General features: G+C 33.9%; 1 protein-coding gene across 10 annotated transcripts in view; it reads left to right on the top strand.

The window, feature by feature from the left end:
• Positions 1-15,985, top strand: part of LOC105212871 (neural-cadherin) — a 246,526-nt gene that overhangs the window by 123,737 nt on the left and 106,804 nt on the right. For all 10 annotated transcript variants that reach the window (XM_054228303.1, XM_054228308.1, XM_054228304.1 and 7 more), the window contains 3 exons: positions 1,930-2,119; positions 5,841-6,023; positions 8,432-8,621. In XM_054228303.1, the coding sequence (XP_054084278.1) occupies positions 1,930-2,119; positions 5,841-6,023; positions 8,432-8,621 (563 nt within the window). The remainder of the gene's footprint in view (positions 1-1,929; positions 2,120-5,840; positions 6,024-8,431; positions 8,622-15,985) is intronic.

Here is a 15,985-nt window from a genome sequence, read left to right on the forward strand (position 1 = left end):
ATAGGTTATTAATTGGTGCAAATAGCTGTAAATTAACGCAAAATAATAAGCAAATAAACACATGCAAATTCCACGTAGCATACTTAAAAACACACACCACGCCCCAGCTATTGGCAAACAATGGTACTTGAAAACATGTACAACGAAACCCACCAACCAAATCTCTTATTATATATACTCGTATCTCTAGCGGTATTTTTAAAATCCAACATAATATATTTACAAACCGAATTTCGTACACAGTTGATAGTTAATTACAAATTGTATAGGAAAAATGTAAAATGCGCAACGAAAACCATTTCACCGAATATTACAAACATATAAATTACAATAAAAACAAAAACTTCATCATAAAATACATTAAAAGAAGTACACACCTCATACACACAGTCTCTCATCGCGTCACCTGCAAACAAGTAAAATAAACAACTGTCGCAAAATTGAACAACACTTGCGCAAACGTTTGTACCTGTGTGTATAATTCATGCAGGCGATATACAATTGATCCTTTCACCTGCGCGTCCAGCATATTTCCACTGTAACCAAGTGAGCTTTTACTTTCATAAACCCTATTCCCCAGCTGCTTTTTATGAAACACCTACATTCCTTGTTCCCGCTGATTTATTCCCCTATTTTGTATTTAATTTAATGCGGCATTTAATTTTTTGCGTGGCAGTTAGTGAAAAAATGTCACACTCACGTGTCGCACGCGCTATGCGCCATTATGTTTTCGCTTCATTTTTTCCAATATAATTTTCTCACGCCATTTTTGTGTGTGCGTTCGCAAAAAGTGAACGACAGGTTTGCTTTTTCTATCGCCGGCAAAAGAAGAACTGTAAATTTTGCCGCGTTTTCACTGGAAATTTGTATCCCACTCCCAACCCGAATACCTACCACGTGCTTAATGACATTTAATATGGCAATACCGTTTTTTGATGCCATTTCACAATTATTATTTTTTTCTGCATTCACGAGAAATCGTTCAATTCTTGTGTTAAAAATGATAAAAACGATTTTTTTTCGGCAGATAACTGTGTTACACAAATTTAGCACAACGACGTTGTTCAATCATAATTTGAATTTGATTTTGCAATTTTCACACATTTTGTTTTAGCACTTTCGCATAGAAGCAGAAATATTTTCCTTAAAATATGCGTCATAAATGATTTTTGTATTTTGTTATGTCGCATGTGCACTAATAAGCAATAACTGTAATTTTATAAAAATAATCTTCCAATATTTTATATGAAATTTTAATCCCTTATACTTAATTATTCATTGCATTATTTTTTTGTAAATTTCTAACTATACATAACTAGTTAACTGTTATGTTGAAATGCGTGCAAATATACTGGCTTCAAAATTAAAATTCCAAATCATTCTTAATTAAATTGGAAGCGCGTGTGGCTTTTTTAATTGATTAATTTTTCGAAATTCATAAAACTCTTCAGTCCATTTGCAAAAAAACTACACATGCACATAAAAATATATAATATGTATGTAAGCAAGCTAACATTTAAATTTACAACAGCTTCACCAAAATGCAAATAAAATTAACGAGATCATTTTACCAAAACTGTTACATAATAAATTAATAAAAATTGTTTGCACAAATTAAGCGTCAATTTACTTTACAGATTTTGCCAAATATTTGCACGTATTACCATATTTATCTAACAAAATACCTGAACAGATTGAAATATGACGAAATATTGGTGCATTTGTATTTTGAAAACCCCACACACACACTTTAGTCATTTAATTTACACTACCTTTCCACTAAATTTGGTCATATTTCAATGAAAAATTCTTAAAGTAGTTACTAGATTTTTGAAAATTACTATTCTCTGCTCTCATGCTGTCATTTCCAAGTTTATTAATGTATACTTATATTATTTCACCCGCTTGCTTCGTCGTCTGCGTTCGCAGTTCGGGTATTGAAGGCAATCCGACTGTTTTCTATCGTCTAATGCCTGGGTCGACAGCACAGACCAATAAGTTTCATACGTTTTACTTGCAACAAAGACCGGATAATGGGGATACTTGGGCCGATATAAAGGTGAATCATCCGCTGGATTACGAAAGCATAAAGGAGTACAATTTGACGATACGTGTGGAGGTGAGTAAAAGAATAAGTATTAAAATTACTATTCTGTTTTTTTTTTTTTTTTATAATTTACGTAATCTATCTTCTTAATTGCGTGAGATTAGTAACCGGTAGCTATTCATAGTATAAAATTTGGTACAGTGAATACCATATTCGCGCTGGTAGTCTTAAATAAATGTTAATAGAATATCATAATTCCAAATTGTAGTTATAAGTATTTATTATAAGTAATTTGCTGTGTAATTTGATTGAGAGTCAAATTAAAAAGGTTTTAGGTCAATTATCGTAACAATTGCCAATTCTTTATTTCCAACATAGAAACATTAGTATGTGGTTAAGAGTTTTTACACAGAAAATGATTGAAAAATACCCGCACTCTTCTTAAACAAATAAATATTAATTAATTTTATTAATGCTTGAAAATAAATAAACTTACACACATTTCTTCGCATGCCTCAAATGCCCAAATATTTAATTGATTTAGAATATTCATTAAAAATGCCAACTATGATCTACTATATCAATCTATTTGCACTGATTATTACACCGAACCATGTCTGTTTGTGCGACTGTGTGCGAGTGCAAATAACACACAACATATTTGATCAATGCATTGCAATTAGCAAAGGAAAACATTTACTTTTTCCAACTAAAGACACAAATGCAGATTTATAAGTGGCATCAATGCATGTACAACAAACGGAAATGCTATTAAATATTTGATGTACAATTTAAAGAGACTTGTCAGCGCATATGAAACAAATATGCAACGTCTGTGTGCGCCCGTTATGTGGCTAATTGCTAAGAGAAATTCAACCACAGAAATTTATGGAAAATATGTTTTGTATTTGCAGCAGATATTTGCCACATTTATTTGCTATTATCATGCAAAGCATTCTTGCTTTTGCTGCTCTATTACATGCGAGTGCAAAGCGAATGAAAAGTAATTTTCACTTAAAGCAGACGAGCAAACACTTGCATAATTCATATCCACCTATGAAATAAAGCAAATAGCATTGCAAGATGGCCAATAAAAGTTGTGAGTTTTAAATTCATATTTGCATTTCATGTTTCAACTAAACAGTGCAATTGTTTGCATATGGTATTTATATGCTCATATGTACATACGTTCAGTAGCACAAATATGTATCTTCAAGCATAAGTTACACAGTGTTCGTCTACCGTAATCAACCTTTGTGGGAGACTTGGTTTTACGCTTGAAATGTTTAAACAAATAATTCATTTGTTAATAGGCAAATTTCAGTGTAATCAATTTGAAAACAAATAAATACATACTTATTTAAACTTTAATCTGGCAACATTGCTTACATTCCGAAATATCGGTATTTTTAAAAACTCTCCGAAATTTAAAAAACTGTTTTGCTTAAATAGAAATTTAATAAATTAACATTAGAAGGAAACAGTGAAACAATTTTATTTGTTAAATTTGCTTAGTATTACTATTAGGTATTATTATTAGTTCAGATATAGGAAACATAGACATCATATAAATTATTAAACAAGCTACTTACATCGCCATTATATACTTGCTCTTGCTACTGTATGTCTGTATATTTTTCCTATAATGCCATATATAACAATCAATGGTATTAGACATAAAGATTATAGTAAATGTTTTAGTTAAGCTGTTTATAATTTAATTACTGTGATTGTTTTTTATTGAGAGCATATTTGTTTTGTATTAAAACACATTTATTAACAGCTGCCGACGAATAACTTACAGGAAAAATAAAAATATGTTTGTGCAACCAAAAATTTACAAGTTCAAATACAGCCAACAATTTGGTTGAGCACAATTATCGCCATACGTCATTTGCCAATAAAATTGGTCAGCTCACTGAGACTGAATCTATTTAGATTTGACAAATTGAACACATGTCAAATGCAGGCTTTCTATTATAGAATAGTAAAATATTGAATATATATCCATATGTACCTTTGATATTTCTGTTTGCATTTGGTGTGAAACAGGCAACGAACAAAATGAATGTCCAACGCCTAAAAGTAGGTATAGCAAAATGCATGCCTAAGCATAACTGATGCCTGTGAAGTGTGCGTATGTTCATTTGAACAGCAGGCGCATTTTATTTGCATTCCTTTTTCGAGTTTTAGCAATCATTTTTTGTTATTGTTTTATTTATTAGTTTGTTGGCATATTCATTGCAGCGAAAACATCCTGGTAAACACAGTGTTGTGGCGCAATTTAAGAGAGACCACAAACAAAAAATCTCAAGCGCTTTTTTCTAACGCTATAAACAATATATTAAGCCTTGTAACTGCGACTAAATAACAATAAACTTTATAGATTGCATAAAAACCTTTTTGCTGCAGTTTTTACTATTTGTTTGAACACGTATTGTCGTGTGCAATTTTTTATATATTTTTTTTTTTTGCAATTTTAAAACATAAAAAATTCCTAACAATTGTTTTAATAGAATTGTACAAGCCTCTTAATTGATTGCAAACGCTTAACGCATTAACAGAAGGCAAATTAAGTGAAATGACGCTCGATAAAGTTTTAAATTTACTCCTACAAATAGCTTTATATACCAGTATTTGCTCGGTTAAATCACTAATATATTTTTTCAACAATCACATTACACACGGCTAGCAACTCTGAAAAATACTGCATTTAATTTAATAGAAATTTGTTTAGATTTGAAGAGCAGAGCGAAAATAATTAAATTAATTTTAGAAACGTCTTGATCAGTCAAACGTCTGTTACATATGTCTAAAAATTTAAATTGATTTATTTGTTTCAAGATGTTTAAATATTTAGGCGTACCTTGATATTTCATGCTATACAAGATGAGTTACTTCTAGTGATATATTGTAGTTGTCAATTTCTTCGTATTATGTACACCCTTATGTTGGGGTCCTTTATCAATGAATTAACACGGTAAGCGATAGTACTACAACAAAAGTTGTAAGATGATAACAACATAACTTAAAACTTTTCCAAAGTTGAGTTGTTTTGAACAATTTCAACCAAAATGAAGTTAAATTCTAAGCAATTACAGGAGCATAAATTGAGTTTAAATTAATGTGTGTAAAATCGTTCTTCTAGGAATTTTTTAAAAAAGATTTTATAAAACCTCAATTACCTATTACAATTACAACTTTAGTATTATTTAATAATTAATTATTACTTATTAATATGATAGAATATAGGAGGAAATTCTATATAATTATTTAAGCCACATCGAGCAAATTAAATTTTGAAAAGTTCTAATACTTCGAGAATATCTCTTCGATAATATCTCTTAGCTTACAAAAATCGGCATATATGCATGTAAATTAGTTATATTCCGTTAGCAAAAAAATAAGTACAAAATAAAATCTTTATCAAGTTCACTTTTTACTGTTTTTTAACATTTCAATCAATTTTCATATTCTTTCATATGCAAATTAAGGTTTTGTTTTTACATATACAAAAAAAAATATTTTTTCGCGTAAATGTCAGCTATTTTGCATATGATAAGTATGCGAGCAAAAACAATGCCGGCGCAATTATTTCAATATTTAAGCGTGTACGCGCATTGTTCAAGTTTTAATTAACTTTATAATGACAGCGAGTTACTGTACGTAATGAATTATTGTCGCATATCAACTAGCATATTTATTAATTTCGTCGCTTTTGCATAATAAAAACCAATTTTTCTGATTACACTTTGTTTTTTACCTTTTTGTGTGTGTTTTTGTTGTTTTTCAGAACAATGGCGCCCAACAATTAGCATCCGAGGCGACCGTCTACATTATGCTGGAGGATGTAAACGATGAGATACCATTGTTTACGGAGCGTGAACAGGAGACCGTGCTGGAAGGTGAACCCATTGGCACAAAAGTGACGCAAGTGAATGCCATTGACAAGGATGGCACATTTCCAAATAATCAGGTAAACAAAACGTAGTGCCGTTAGGTAAAATTAGAGAATCACATACTTGCAAGTGAGACAACGAATACATGAAACAAATGATATGCGGAAATATTTCTTCACATTTTGGGCCACGGAGGCGGTCTTTGGAGCGCATGCAACAGTGCAGTCAAGTGTGAGAGCGGTTGATAAGCTCCTGCCAGACATACGGCTCATTATTAAGCTAGATGGTGGCATGCAAATTGCCAAGCACTGTTCACATTGTCGGGCCCCAATATTCCAATTTCATTTTACTTTTTTCAAAGTGTGTCTTATCAAACCCCTTTTACGCTTGTTCTTCGTCGCGAAGTGGTAAAAACAAATTATGCTTGTGAAATAATTAAAATTCTGTGTTTATTACGGCGTGTTAAATGGGATCAGCTGGGCGGTAAAGTAGAAAGGGCATAACACCAGAAAAAGAAAGAAGAGAGAGTATGAAATATTGTGATAAAGTAGCGCGCGATTGCGCCAGTCCAACGCAACTAAATTAGCAAATGACTGTCGAAATCAGTTAAGTGGAATGGATGCTGCACAAGTTTACGCCTGTGCGGCGCAAGAATGAGCCATTCCGCAAAGGCGTTGACTTGGAAACTGGAAAAGCAAAAAATTCAATGAATAGGCAAAAAAGGGTGCTGGCGTGTGAGAGTTAGTGCTGGGAATGGTATATTGTAATTACAATATGCTTTAAGAAATAAAACAATTCTTATGTGAAAACAGCTAAGAAAAATTTCAATGTCCAGCTTTTTGTGCAGTCAGCTTTCGCGTTAACTTCGCCATCACCTTCATCGTACAAATAACGGTCTTACCAACATCGTTCTCATAACTCTACCACAGCTGGTTCATTTGCTTTGGGCTTATGCTCTCATCTGCTCACTTTTTCACGCTAATAAATGTCCAAAAGCATTACGTGCGATGTCAAAAAAAGAACTTTCGCGACTAACCGCAGGCAAAGGAAACGCCAGAAAATGCTGTGAATGAAGTGGTGTTAGTGGGCGTGTGTGCACCGCCCTGACTCTAATCTTTTGCACCACTTCCGCTTTGCAAGCCGCTATCCTTTGTAAATAGCGGCTTTAAATATTCTATTTGCCATACCCGCGTATATTTGCGGACATTTTTTTTTAAATTACCTGACCTACCTTTTGGGTGTTTTGCTGAAAGCTACAAAGTAAAAAATAAGCTTAAATTTATATGCACATTCTTTTAACCAACTAAATGCCTAAACTAATTAATGCTTTCACTTACTCACGCTGTCTCGCCAAAATTAAAAAAAAGTATTATACTTTCAAATAGATTCCTCGAAAATGTGTCAGGGTTACATGACTTTTCATTTGTAACAGTTTATCCCTCATTAACATGTACCCAACTCAATGAGAACTTTTTTGTAAAACTTTGCAGATTTTCTCTGCTTAAACTCCTTTTAGTGCAATCATTCTCTGCGATCCAACTTCCATATCTAATCTTTTAATATTCCATTAAGTAAGTAAGTAAGTTCTGAAACAATAATTCTCTGTGTTTTTTGCTCATATATGTAATTAGCATATGCTGAACATTGCTCACATGTATGTAACTTCGTTATAGATTTCTACAAAAAATTTGCCATAATTCAGTTTTTATTAAATCAACTTTAGAGATTAACTGAGTGCATAAAATATACCCTTTAGATAAAAATGTTTAGAACAATTTCGAAATAAAAAATCATAAAATTTGCTTTTAGTCTTTATCTACAGTTTCCTGAAGCTCTTATTAAAAGCTACAACACAGTTTACCATAATAAAATCGGTTTTATATGCTAGTTGAGAAAGTTTTCCATGGTCTGCGCCATTAAAGGCTGAATTTAAAACTAGTTATTACATATTTACTTGCATTTGTGGGATATTCTGGATAATAACTGCTTAAGTCGAAAGCTTTTAATGTATGGAAAAATGTATATTGTTGATCAAATAAAACAAAATGGGGTTGGTTTTTTATTTGAAACGCGAGCTTAGGTGGACCGATTTTGATTATCTCTTGTTTGTTGATTACATGTCCGCTCCCAATAGAATCTCCCGCTCAAATGTAAAATACGAAAACATCCAATGTAAAAATGTAATAGGCAATATTGAGAGAATATGACAAAACGTATCAAATCGATGGAGTTCATTCGTTATACATCTCACAAAACGAAATATATCAAAAAAGTAGCCAAATCTATTCTTCATATGAATACATATTCATGAAAGATTTTTAGAAAGAACGCTCTTTTGTAGAATTATTTGAGTTCAGTATATGTGTACGAGTATATTCTAGTATATAGTGATGATAAATGGAGATATCACATTTATATCATAATTTAAAACTCTAATTACAATTAACTTAATGATAATATTAATTTCTTCCACTTTATTTCCCAGGTCTATTACTACATTGTCGACTCACCGCGCAACGAAGGCAAAGAGTTCTTCGAAATCAACCTGCAGAGTGGCGAAATCTTCACCAAAACCGTATTCGACAGAGAGAAGAAAGGCGCCTATGCGTTGGAGGTGGAAGCGCGCGATGGTGCGCCCTCAGCACGACCCAACAGCAATGGACAACCCAATTCAGGTTAGTAGCAATTTCATTTAGATGCTGAGCTCTGTGCAAGCGCGCGCATTTATCGCGACAATTATTCAGATTTACAAGTTGTGATTTACCAAATTATATGCGCAAAAGTTGTCGCACTCGAAACAGATGTACGATGTTATCAACATCAACAACGTCAACAGCGATGACTTAAATCAACAGCTGCCGCAATTGCCGGCATGGCTAAGTTTTGAAAGAATAACAAAAACAGCATTCGCGTAAAAGTTTCTTTGTGAATTTTATTTCGCACAAGTTTTTCATATGCAAATGCAAGTGGCGTCATTTTTGGGCAAATAACATGCTGCATTTACAAGTTTTCCACTCGCACAGCAACAACGACAATGACAGCCGAATGGAGTGCAGACAGCATGATGGCTTGGCAAAAGTTCTCATTTATGCATTCAATACTTTTTCCTGTTTCATATTGTTTGAGCAGGCGGAAGTGCCAACAGCGTTGCATTTAAAGTGGATTAAAATAATACTACTTAAAATATGACACTTTTTCGACAGTTACCCAGCGGTTTGAATTATTACTTTCGGCGCTAAGTGGAATGAGTTGCCCACACACTCACACTTGGAGGGAAGCCACAAAGTGGCTTAACGCAATGGACTGCTGCAGCTTGAGTGGCCGCGTCACTATAAATCTGACTTAGCCCGCGGAACTGAGCTTTTAGCGCGTCATATGCTTAATAGTTCATTCAGCCGTGCGCATGTATGCGCATCTGGGTGTGTGTTTGTGTAAATTTTACCTCAATCTATGAAGTGTTTACCGGTGCTATGCCATCAGCATGTGAGCACCGCTCCGACCGCATTCCAGCAGCTATGCGCTTTGCTCAGCGCTTTCGATTGGCATTTCGCAAATTCGTTTACCTTTTGAGTGCAGCCAATTTTCGGTTTTGGCATTGAAATCAGCGCACACGCGTTGCCAATATTCCCTTTTTTAACTTAATTCACCGTTAGCGCCGCAGTGACAGCAAAGGGAGATGTGAGTGCGCTCACTCAAACGCATACATTTGTGGATTTGCAGTATGTCATTGGTTGCTTTGGCTATTTAGTGCATTAGTCTATACGCTATAGCGAAGTAATTCGTGGCATTCGGTATGTGAGTGTGTGGTTTGTGCTCTGTCAGTTTGTTAGCATATCTGCCTGCCTTCCAGTCTAACGCTTGGCGTTGCTCTCGATGGCATTTGCATTCGCATTTGCAATCCATGAAAATTCTTCTTGCTTCATTTGTATGATCGTGTGTATGTCGAATATGTTGCGCGTATGGATGTGCACTTATGTTGTTGCTATTTTGCATTGCAAAATGCTAATCTTATTTTTATTTGGTGTTTATGCATGCACCTTCATAGTGTTGATACCCTCAATGCTTCCGCGTCCTTCAACGCGTCCATTTGTTACGCCGCGTTAACACTTTAAGTAAATTCGCGTGCTAACATATTGTTTCAGTTGCCTGAATTAAATTTAGTTCAATTTAGGCTACTGGTGTCAAGTTGTCAGTCTGCATGAATTGGTCACTATAATAAGATTTTCTATTGCGTATGGCAACTGATGTCTGTATACTAGAAAATGCTTTTATAGAGGTCAATCATTCAGTAGGAAACTTTTGTATATATATGAAATAAAAATAATCAGTAACGTTTGAGTATACTATTCCTTGGGATGATAGCTATACATAATAAACTAAATATGGCGATTGACTACTCAATTACACGTAGTGTAAATTTTGGTATCACTTATTAAAACCTGGTTTTAAATCACTCACCTTAAACTAGAAGTAATATATCCCGTATTTCGAAATAATGTTCTGAACGTCTTGTATCTAGAAAAATGCTGACTTTCTGCAATATGTTTTCATTAGAAAAGAAAAATTGTTTTCTCTCCACAAATTGCTCTTCCACTTATAAACACTTGAATTCATAACAGATCTATTACACTTCCAGCTCAAGCACACAAAGCTATTGCATGAAATACTGCTTAAATCTGTATTAGTTTATGATTTCAGATTGCAAAATAAATAGCTTCTACTTATAAGCTAACAAATGACTACTTTCGCGCAATACAAATCCGATTACATTAACTTTCTATTGATTTATCTGCATATGCAAAATGTATGAGGCGGCAAAAGGGACACAGGACTAAAGGGACAAAAAACACAGCCATATTTGTTATGCATAACTCCGTTACGTGCCGGTTGATTTGTGCCCTGGCATTCGCCTACTTTTGGGGGATTTTAAAAATAATCAAACAAATTTTCTACGGAGCATTGCCACTTGGGGCACAAATGCGTTGCCTGACGACTGCTTTTATTGTATTTTACTCGAGTTACTACTAGACACACACACACACACACAGTCACAGTATTATTACGGCCAATGCTCGAACATTCTCAAACTTGTAGTGCAACAATTGCTTTGCTTGTCGTTGTGTTTATTTTTTGTGTGTGTACAGATTACAGCAACAAATCACAGTTCAGTTGTTCTGCACACTATACACCCTATCAGTTTGAGTATATATGAATTCAATCTCAATTTGTATTTGTTTTTGTACGGATGTATGTGCGCTGGAAAGCGTTCAGCATGCCTAACCAACCGTTAGGCGTTTCGGGTGATGGCCCATAAAACAGCAAATAATATTTTCTTTTGCGCCCTTTTAGTTGACTTTTAGGCTAAAAAGTGGTTAACTTGTATACACAGAGCCTGTCTGCTGTAAGGGGTTCAGCGGTGCGCATGGCTAGCAGGCTAGTAGCAGCTGGCAATTGGTTGGCATGAGACAGTAAACGGAATTTTAGATGTTATCTCTGGTACGTGCTGCATTTATTGCTTGCATACTTTTGGGCTTATGTGTTTGTGCGGTCGTGTCCTGTGCACGTCGGTCAGCCGAAAGCTTCAGTGACTGATAGTCACATCGGCGTTTTTATACACTTCGACATAATAAAAACATATTTCAGGAAATCAAATTTTTGGGTTGTGCTCGTAAAGCATACCGATGGGTATTTAATGAGCCAAAGTTCAGCAATCAACCAGTGAGCGTAAAGAAAAAAAAACACCGATTTGAAAAGCAAAGAAATGAAAAAATTTCCGTTTTAATGACTAAATTTAATGCGCTTTAGTAACGTTTATCATTATCTAAGTGAACTCTAAACTTGTGCAATTTCATTTCGCTCATTAACCATCGATACCCACAAGAATTCAACTCTTAAGTACAGCCATGCACAAAATATCAGTAGCACGTACGTATTTCACACTGCTACTTGCCACAATAATTTCTAAAAATCCGTCTTGTGTTTGATCTCCACTTCCTCATTCGATCCATAAGCTCAATTGGCAAATTTGTATGCACTTTCGCATCAAACAACAAATTTCTATTTAGTTTTTTTTTGTACATCGAATACAACTGTTGCCTGCTTATCTGTGCGCCGTATATTTGTTGCTTTTATTCAGCAACCAACACATCATAAATTTCAGTACAGCAGAAATGCTATGTTTTTTGATGAGCTGCCCCGAAACCCGACCTTAGGCTATCTGCGCTCTAACTGTTGTTTTGCGGCCGCCTTTACTATTGATTATTGTTGCTTTTTTTGTCTGCTAACTGTTGTTAGCCGTTAGCAAAATTTTGTATCTTCACACACTACTCCACTCCTTTCCCTCATTACTTTATATCTCATGAATGAGCTCGTGTGTTTAGTTTGAAAAGTTTATTATGCCGCTCACATGAAATAAGAACTTCCTAATTTCTAGGGCGGAAGTAAGTACTCATAAAAATTTGCTCATAAAAACATTATTTTACTGTTATTACTGGTGTTGTTGTTGTTGTTGTTGCGTTCACAATATCATAGCCCTACCGTTTTTTAGATAGATAGCTAAGCATAATAACATTCCAGAGCTATGCTTCTGTACACATATATCTACTATACAAATACATATGTATGTATATACATTCGTGTGAAGCTATGCCCTTTGGCTGCGAATGTATTCAAGTGTATTATATCGTGTTTGGCAAGTGTGTGAAAAGTGCCATATTTGTTGTAATGTTTACGTTGTTAGTCGTATTTTGGAGTTATGTTTGAACGCGCGTGTGTGTTGTACATAGATGGCGTTAAATTTATTTTATTGCCCTTACACTCCTTTCGCATTCCACTCAGCAGCTTGTGTGCTTCTATATAGCTAACTGTATATATGCAAGCATGTGTAACTATATAACGTGGCACCGTTGCAAGAATGCTACGCTGGTTTTCAGCAATTGTACGCTACTTTGTTGTGCACTTTTGTAGACACCCTTAATGTACATATTTATGTATATACATGTGTATGCAATTATAACGGCTAATAAAAAATAATTGTCATATCAGTTGGTTTCTTTGGCACGTTAACAGTTTCGCGATAAGAAACAATTGCGTTGCAGGTGCAATATTTTTCTCATAACATAATCTGGCAATAAAAACTCTAATAAATAAATGTTTCTATATAAATTTAGAATCATAATAAAATTTTCATTGCCGACTTTGATTCTTGGCCTATCAGAAGAAAATGCAATTTCTGCATTTTAATGAATCTTTTTTTCACAGAAACTACACCTTTGCTAAGCCATCAGCCTGCAGCTTCACAAATGAAAATCTCTATTTTGCGCCATAAAGCAGCAGAAATGCTTAAAATGACTCGAACATAATTTAGGTGAGTCATGCATATAAATTGCTGGCTTTGCGCAGCAGAAATAGGAAGCAAATTCGAGAGCATACCAATAAAGTATTTAAATAAATTTAAAAATCAAAGAGAAAATATAAATATTTTTTATGAGTGAAAAGTAGTTCGAGACATTAAATTGCTGCAAATTTCTGAAACACTATAATTATTTTCTTAAATTTATTGAGCTACTTCATGATGCTCCAAACAGTCTGAACAGTCTGAAAGTGGCACACAAATTATGACAAATTGCCTAAAAGCGCCACTCATCTATGCAACAGTTGCATGCATTTATTATAATGCAAGTCTTTTCTGTATGTGATTTCAAAGTTGCAAATATTTGTACATGCATACTCATATTTACATCAATATGCCAAGTAATTTTCCACTAGTGCTCCACTACCAGCACTTTGTGAGATATGTGCTTTCTGCTCAACTGCTTGGTGTCTGAGTGCAAGTTACACTTGCACATGCACTTATGAGCACATCAAATATCGCAAAATCATGGACATGACACAAATCACCCACCCGCACTCACATATATATATGGTATATATGTATGGTGTTGGCAAACAAACGCGCTTATGACAATATTTGCTGGGTACAAGCTTTGCAGCAATACAGCCAATCGAAAGGAAGTGCCTCAAGACAGCAATGTCACATCGATCATACGGCTGCCGTTGCATGCATGACATAGTAGTTTTATGTGTGGATTGAGGCAAATCGACAGTTGAGTGGTGAAAAGTACAAACTAAGTGTAAGCGAAGTAGTTATGCAGCTAAATGATGGGCGTTTCTCGAGTGACGGCTTTTGGAGTACAACAGTGCGTATGAGTGATATGCATGTGAACATTCATATGTATGTATTTGTACCTACATAACGACATATATGTAAATACATATATGTATGTGTGCATAAGTGATTTCGGATACGAACATACTCTTGTAGACGATGTGATTGCTTTTGCCAGATTTATGATTTTAATTGTTTCTGATGAAATGCATATTTAATAGTCGGAGTTTCACTTCCAGAGTTCAACGCAATAAAGCTTGGGATATCTAATAAATTCAAAACAAATATTTGGATGCGCATTGTTGTCATTTAACTACCATCACATGGACAAGCTAAAACATTTAGATCATATTAAATTGTATTCAATATTTCATTTACTTTAGTTTCAATTTTAGTGGGCATAGCTCGACTTTAGTTTAGCTTCAAAACTTGGTAAAATTAAAAAAAATAAGTAATATAAAGTGAGAATAATTTGATCGAATATGTCTAACATTTGAATTTGGGGAAGTTTAATTATTTATATTTTTTTTACATAATGTGATTTTACAGAGAAAGGAGAAATATTTATTACAGTATGTTATTTATAAACACTGTAATACAGACTACATTTTTCGTTGAACATTTCGAACATAATTTTTTCTCCTCATTGAAGAGCTACACTTCTCTCGTTACATAGAAACAAAAACAACGGTTACAAATTAACAGCATGCACATTTCCCCGCTTCGAATATCGAAATGTATTCGCATTTCTCCATGCTGAATTTCAATCGAAAAGCAGAAAATATTTTCCCTGTTGCCATACCATGTCAAAAACTGTTAAAGTAAAAAGTAAAAATACTGTAAATAACAGCATGCTAACAACTTATATTGAAGGGTGGATTCATGTATTTTCGAATATGCTGCTGTTACTTAGCACTGAATATAGTTCTTCTGTGTGAACTCTCATTCTTATATAAATGCATAAAATTTTTCGAATGTCTTGCTTTCTCTCATAATTTCTCTCAGTTCTCATAAGTATCCTTAACAGTATGTTAACTTTAATATCCTTTACTCAGTTATGTTAAAACTCTCAGCACCGTTCGTTGTTATATGTACTTCTCATTTTGTGTTCGTGTTTCGGCACTAACGTATGTTTGTGGAATATATTCGAAATTCAGTCAACATGGCTCTCACAATACACAATAAACTAATGCTCGACCAAATTCGAAAAAATTCGCCTAACCAAATGTAGGACAGCAACAAACAATCTTGAATTGTTTATCCAAAACAAACGACGAGCTATCTCGTTCGTTTTAGAAAATAGCCAAAAAAGCAAAACAAACATTTGCGAATGCTGTTCGTCGACGCTTAAACAAATTTAAAGGCAAACAAATATAAATTTATCACATTTTTATTGCCTATGTACTATTAGCAGACCAAACATTTTAATATTTATTACATTCTTTTGCAAACATATGCATCTACATACGAGTTAATTGTCATTTAATAAATTTTAATTTTTGTATATTTCATTATAAAATTCTATGCTCATAAATATTCATTTTAATGCTTCAAACTCATCACATCTGTTGTAAAAAAATATTTAAAATTAAAGCATTGAAGAACGCATTGCTGTTGCCATCATAAAAAATGCTTTCAGAAATCTACCTCAATTTGTCTCTGTAGTACAATAAGTACAAACAACTGTGGCGAATATGCGGGCATTGATAAAATCTTAATATTCTATGGCAAACAGAAATGACACACATGAGATTTGAACTCAAAAAAATATTAAAATCAATACAATATATGCGGTAATGGGAGCACGAGCACTAGAAAGCATTGAATATATTGCCAATATGTGTTATTAACCGTGATTGTGGTATATGACAG

Source organism: Zeugodacus cucurbitae, chromosome 3 (assembly GCF_028554725.1).
Source record: "Zeugodacus cucurbitae isolate PBARC_wt_2022May chromosome 3, idZeuCucr1.2, whole genome shotgun sequence".
Lineage (NCBI taxonomy): Eukaryota > Metazoa > Arthropoda > Insecta > Diptera > Tephritidae > Zeugodacus > Zeugodacus cucurbitae.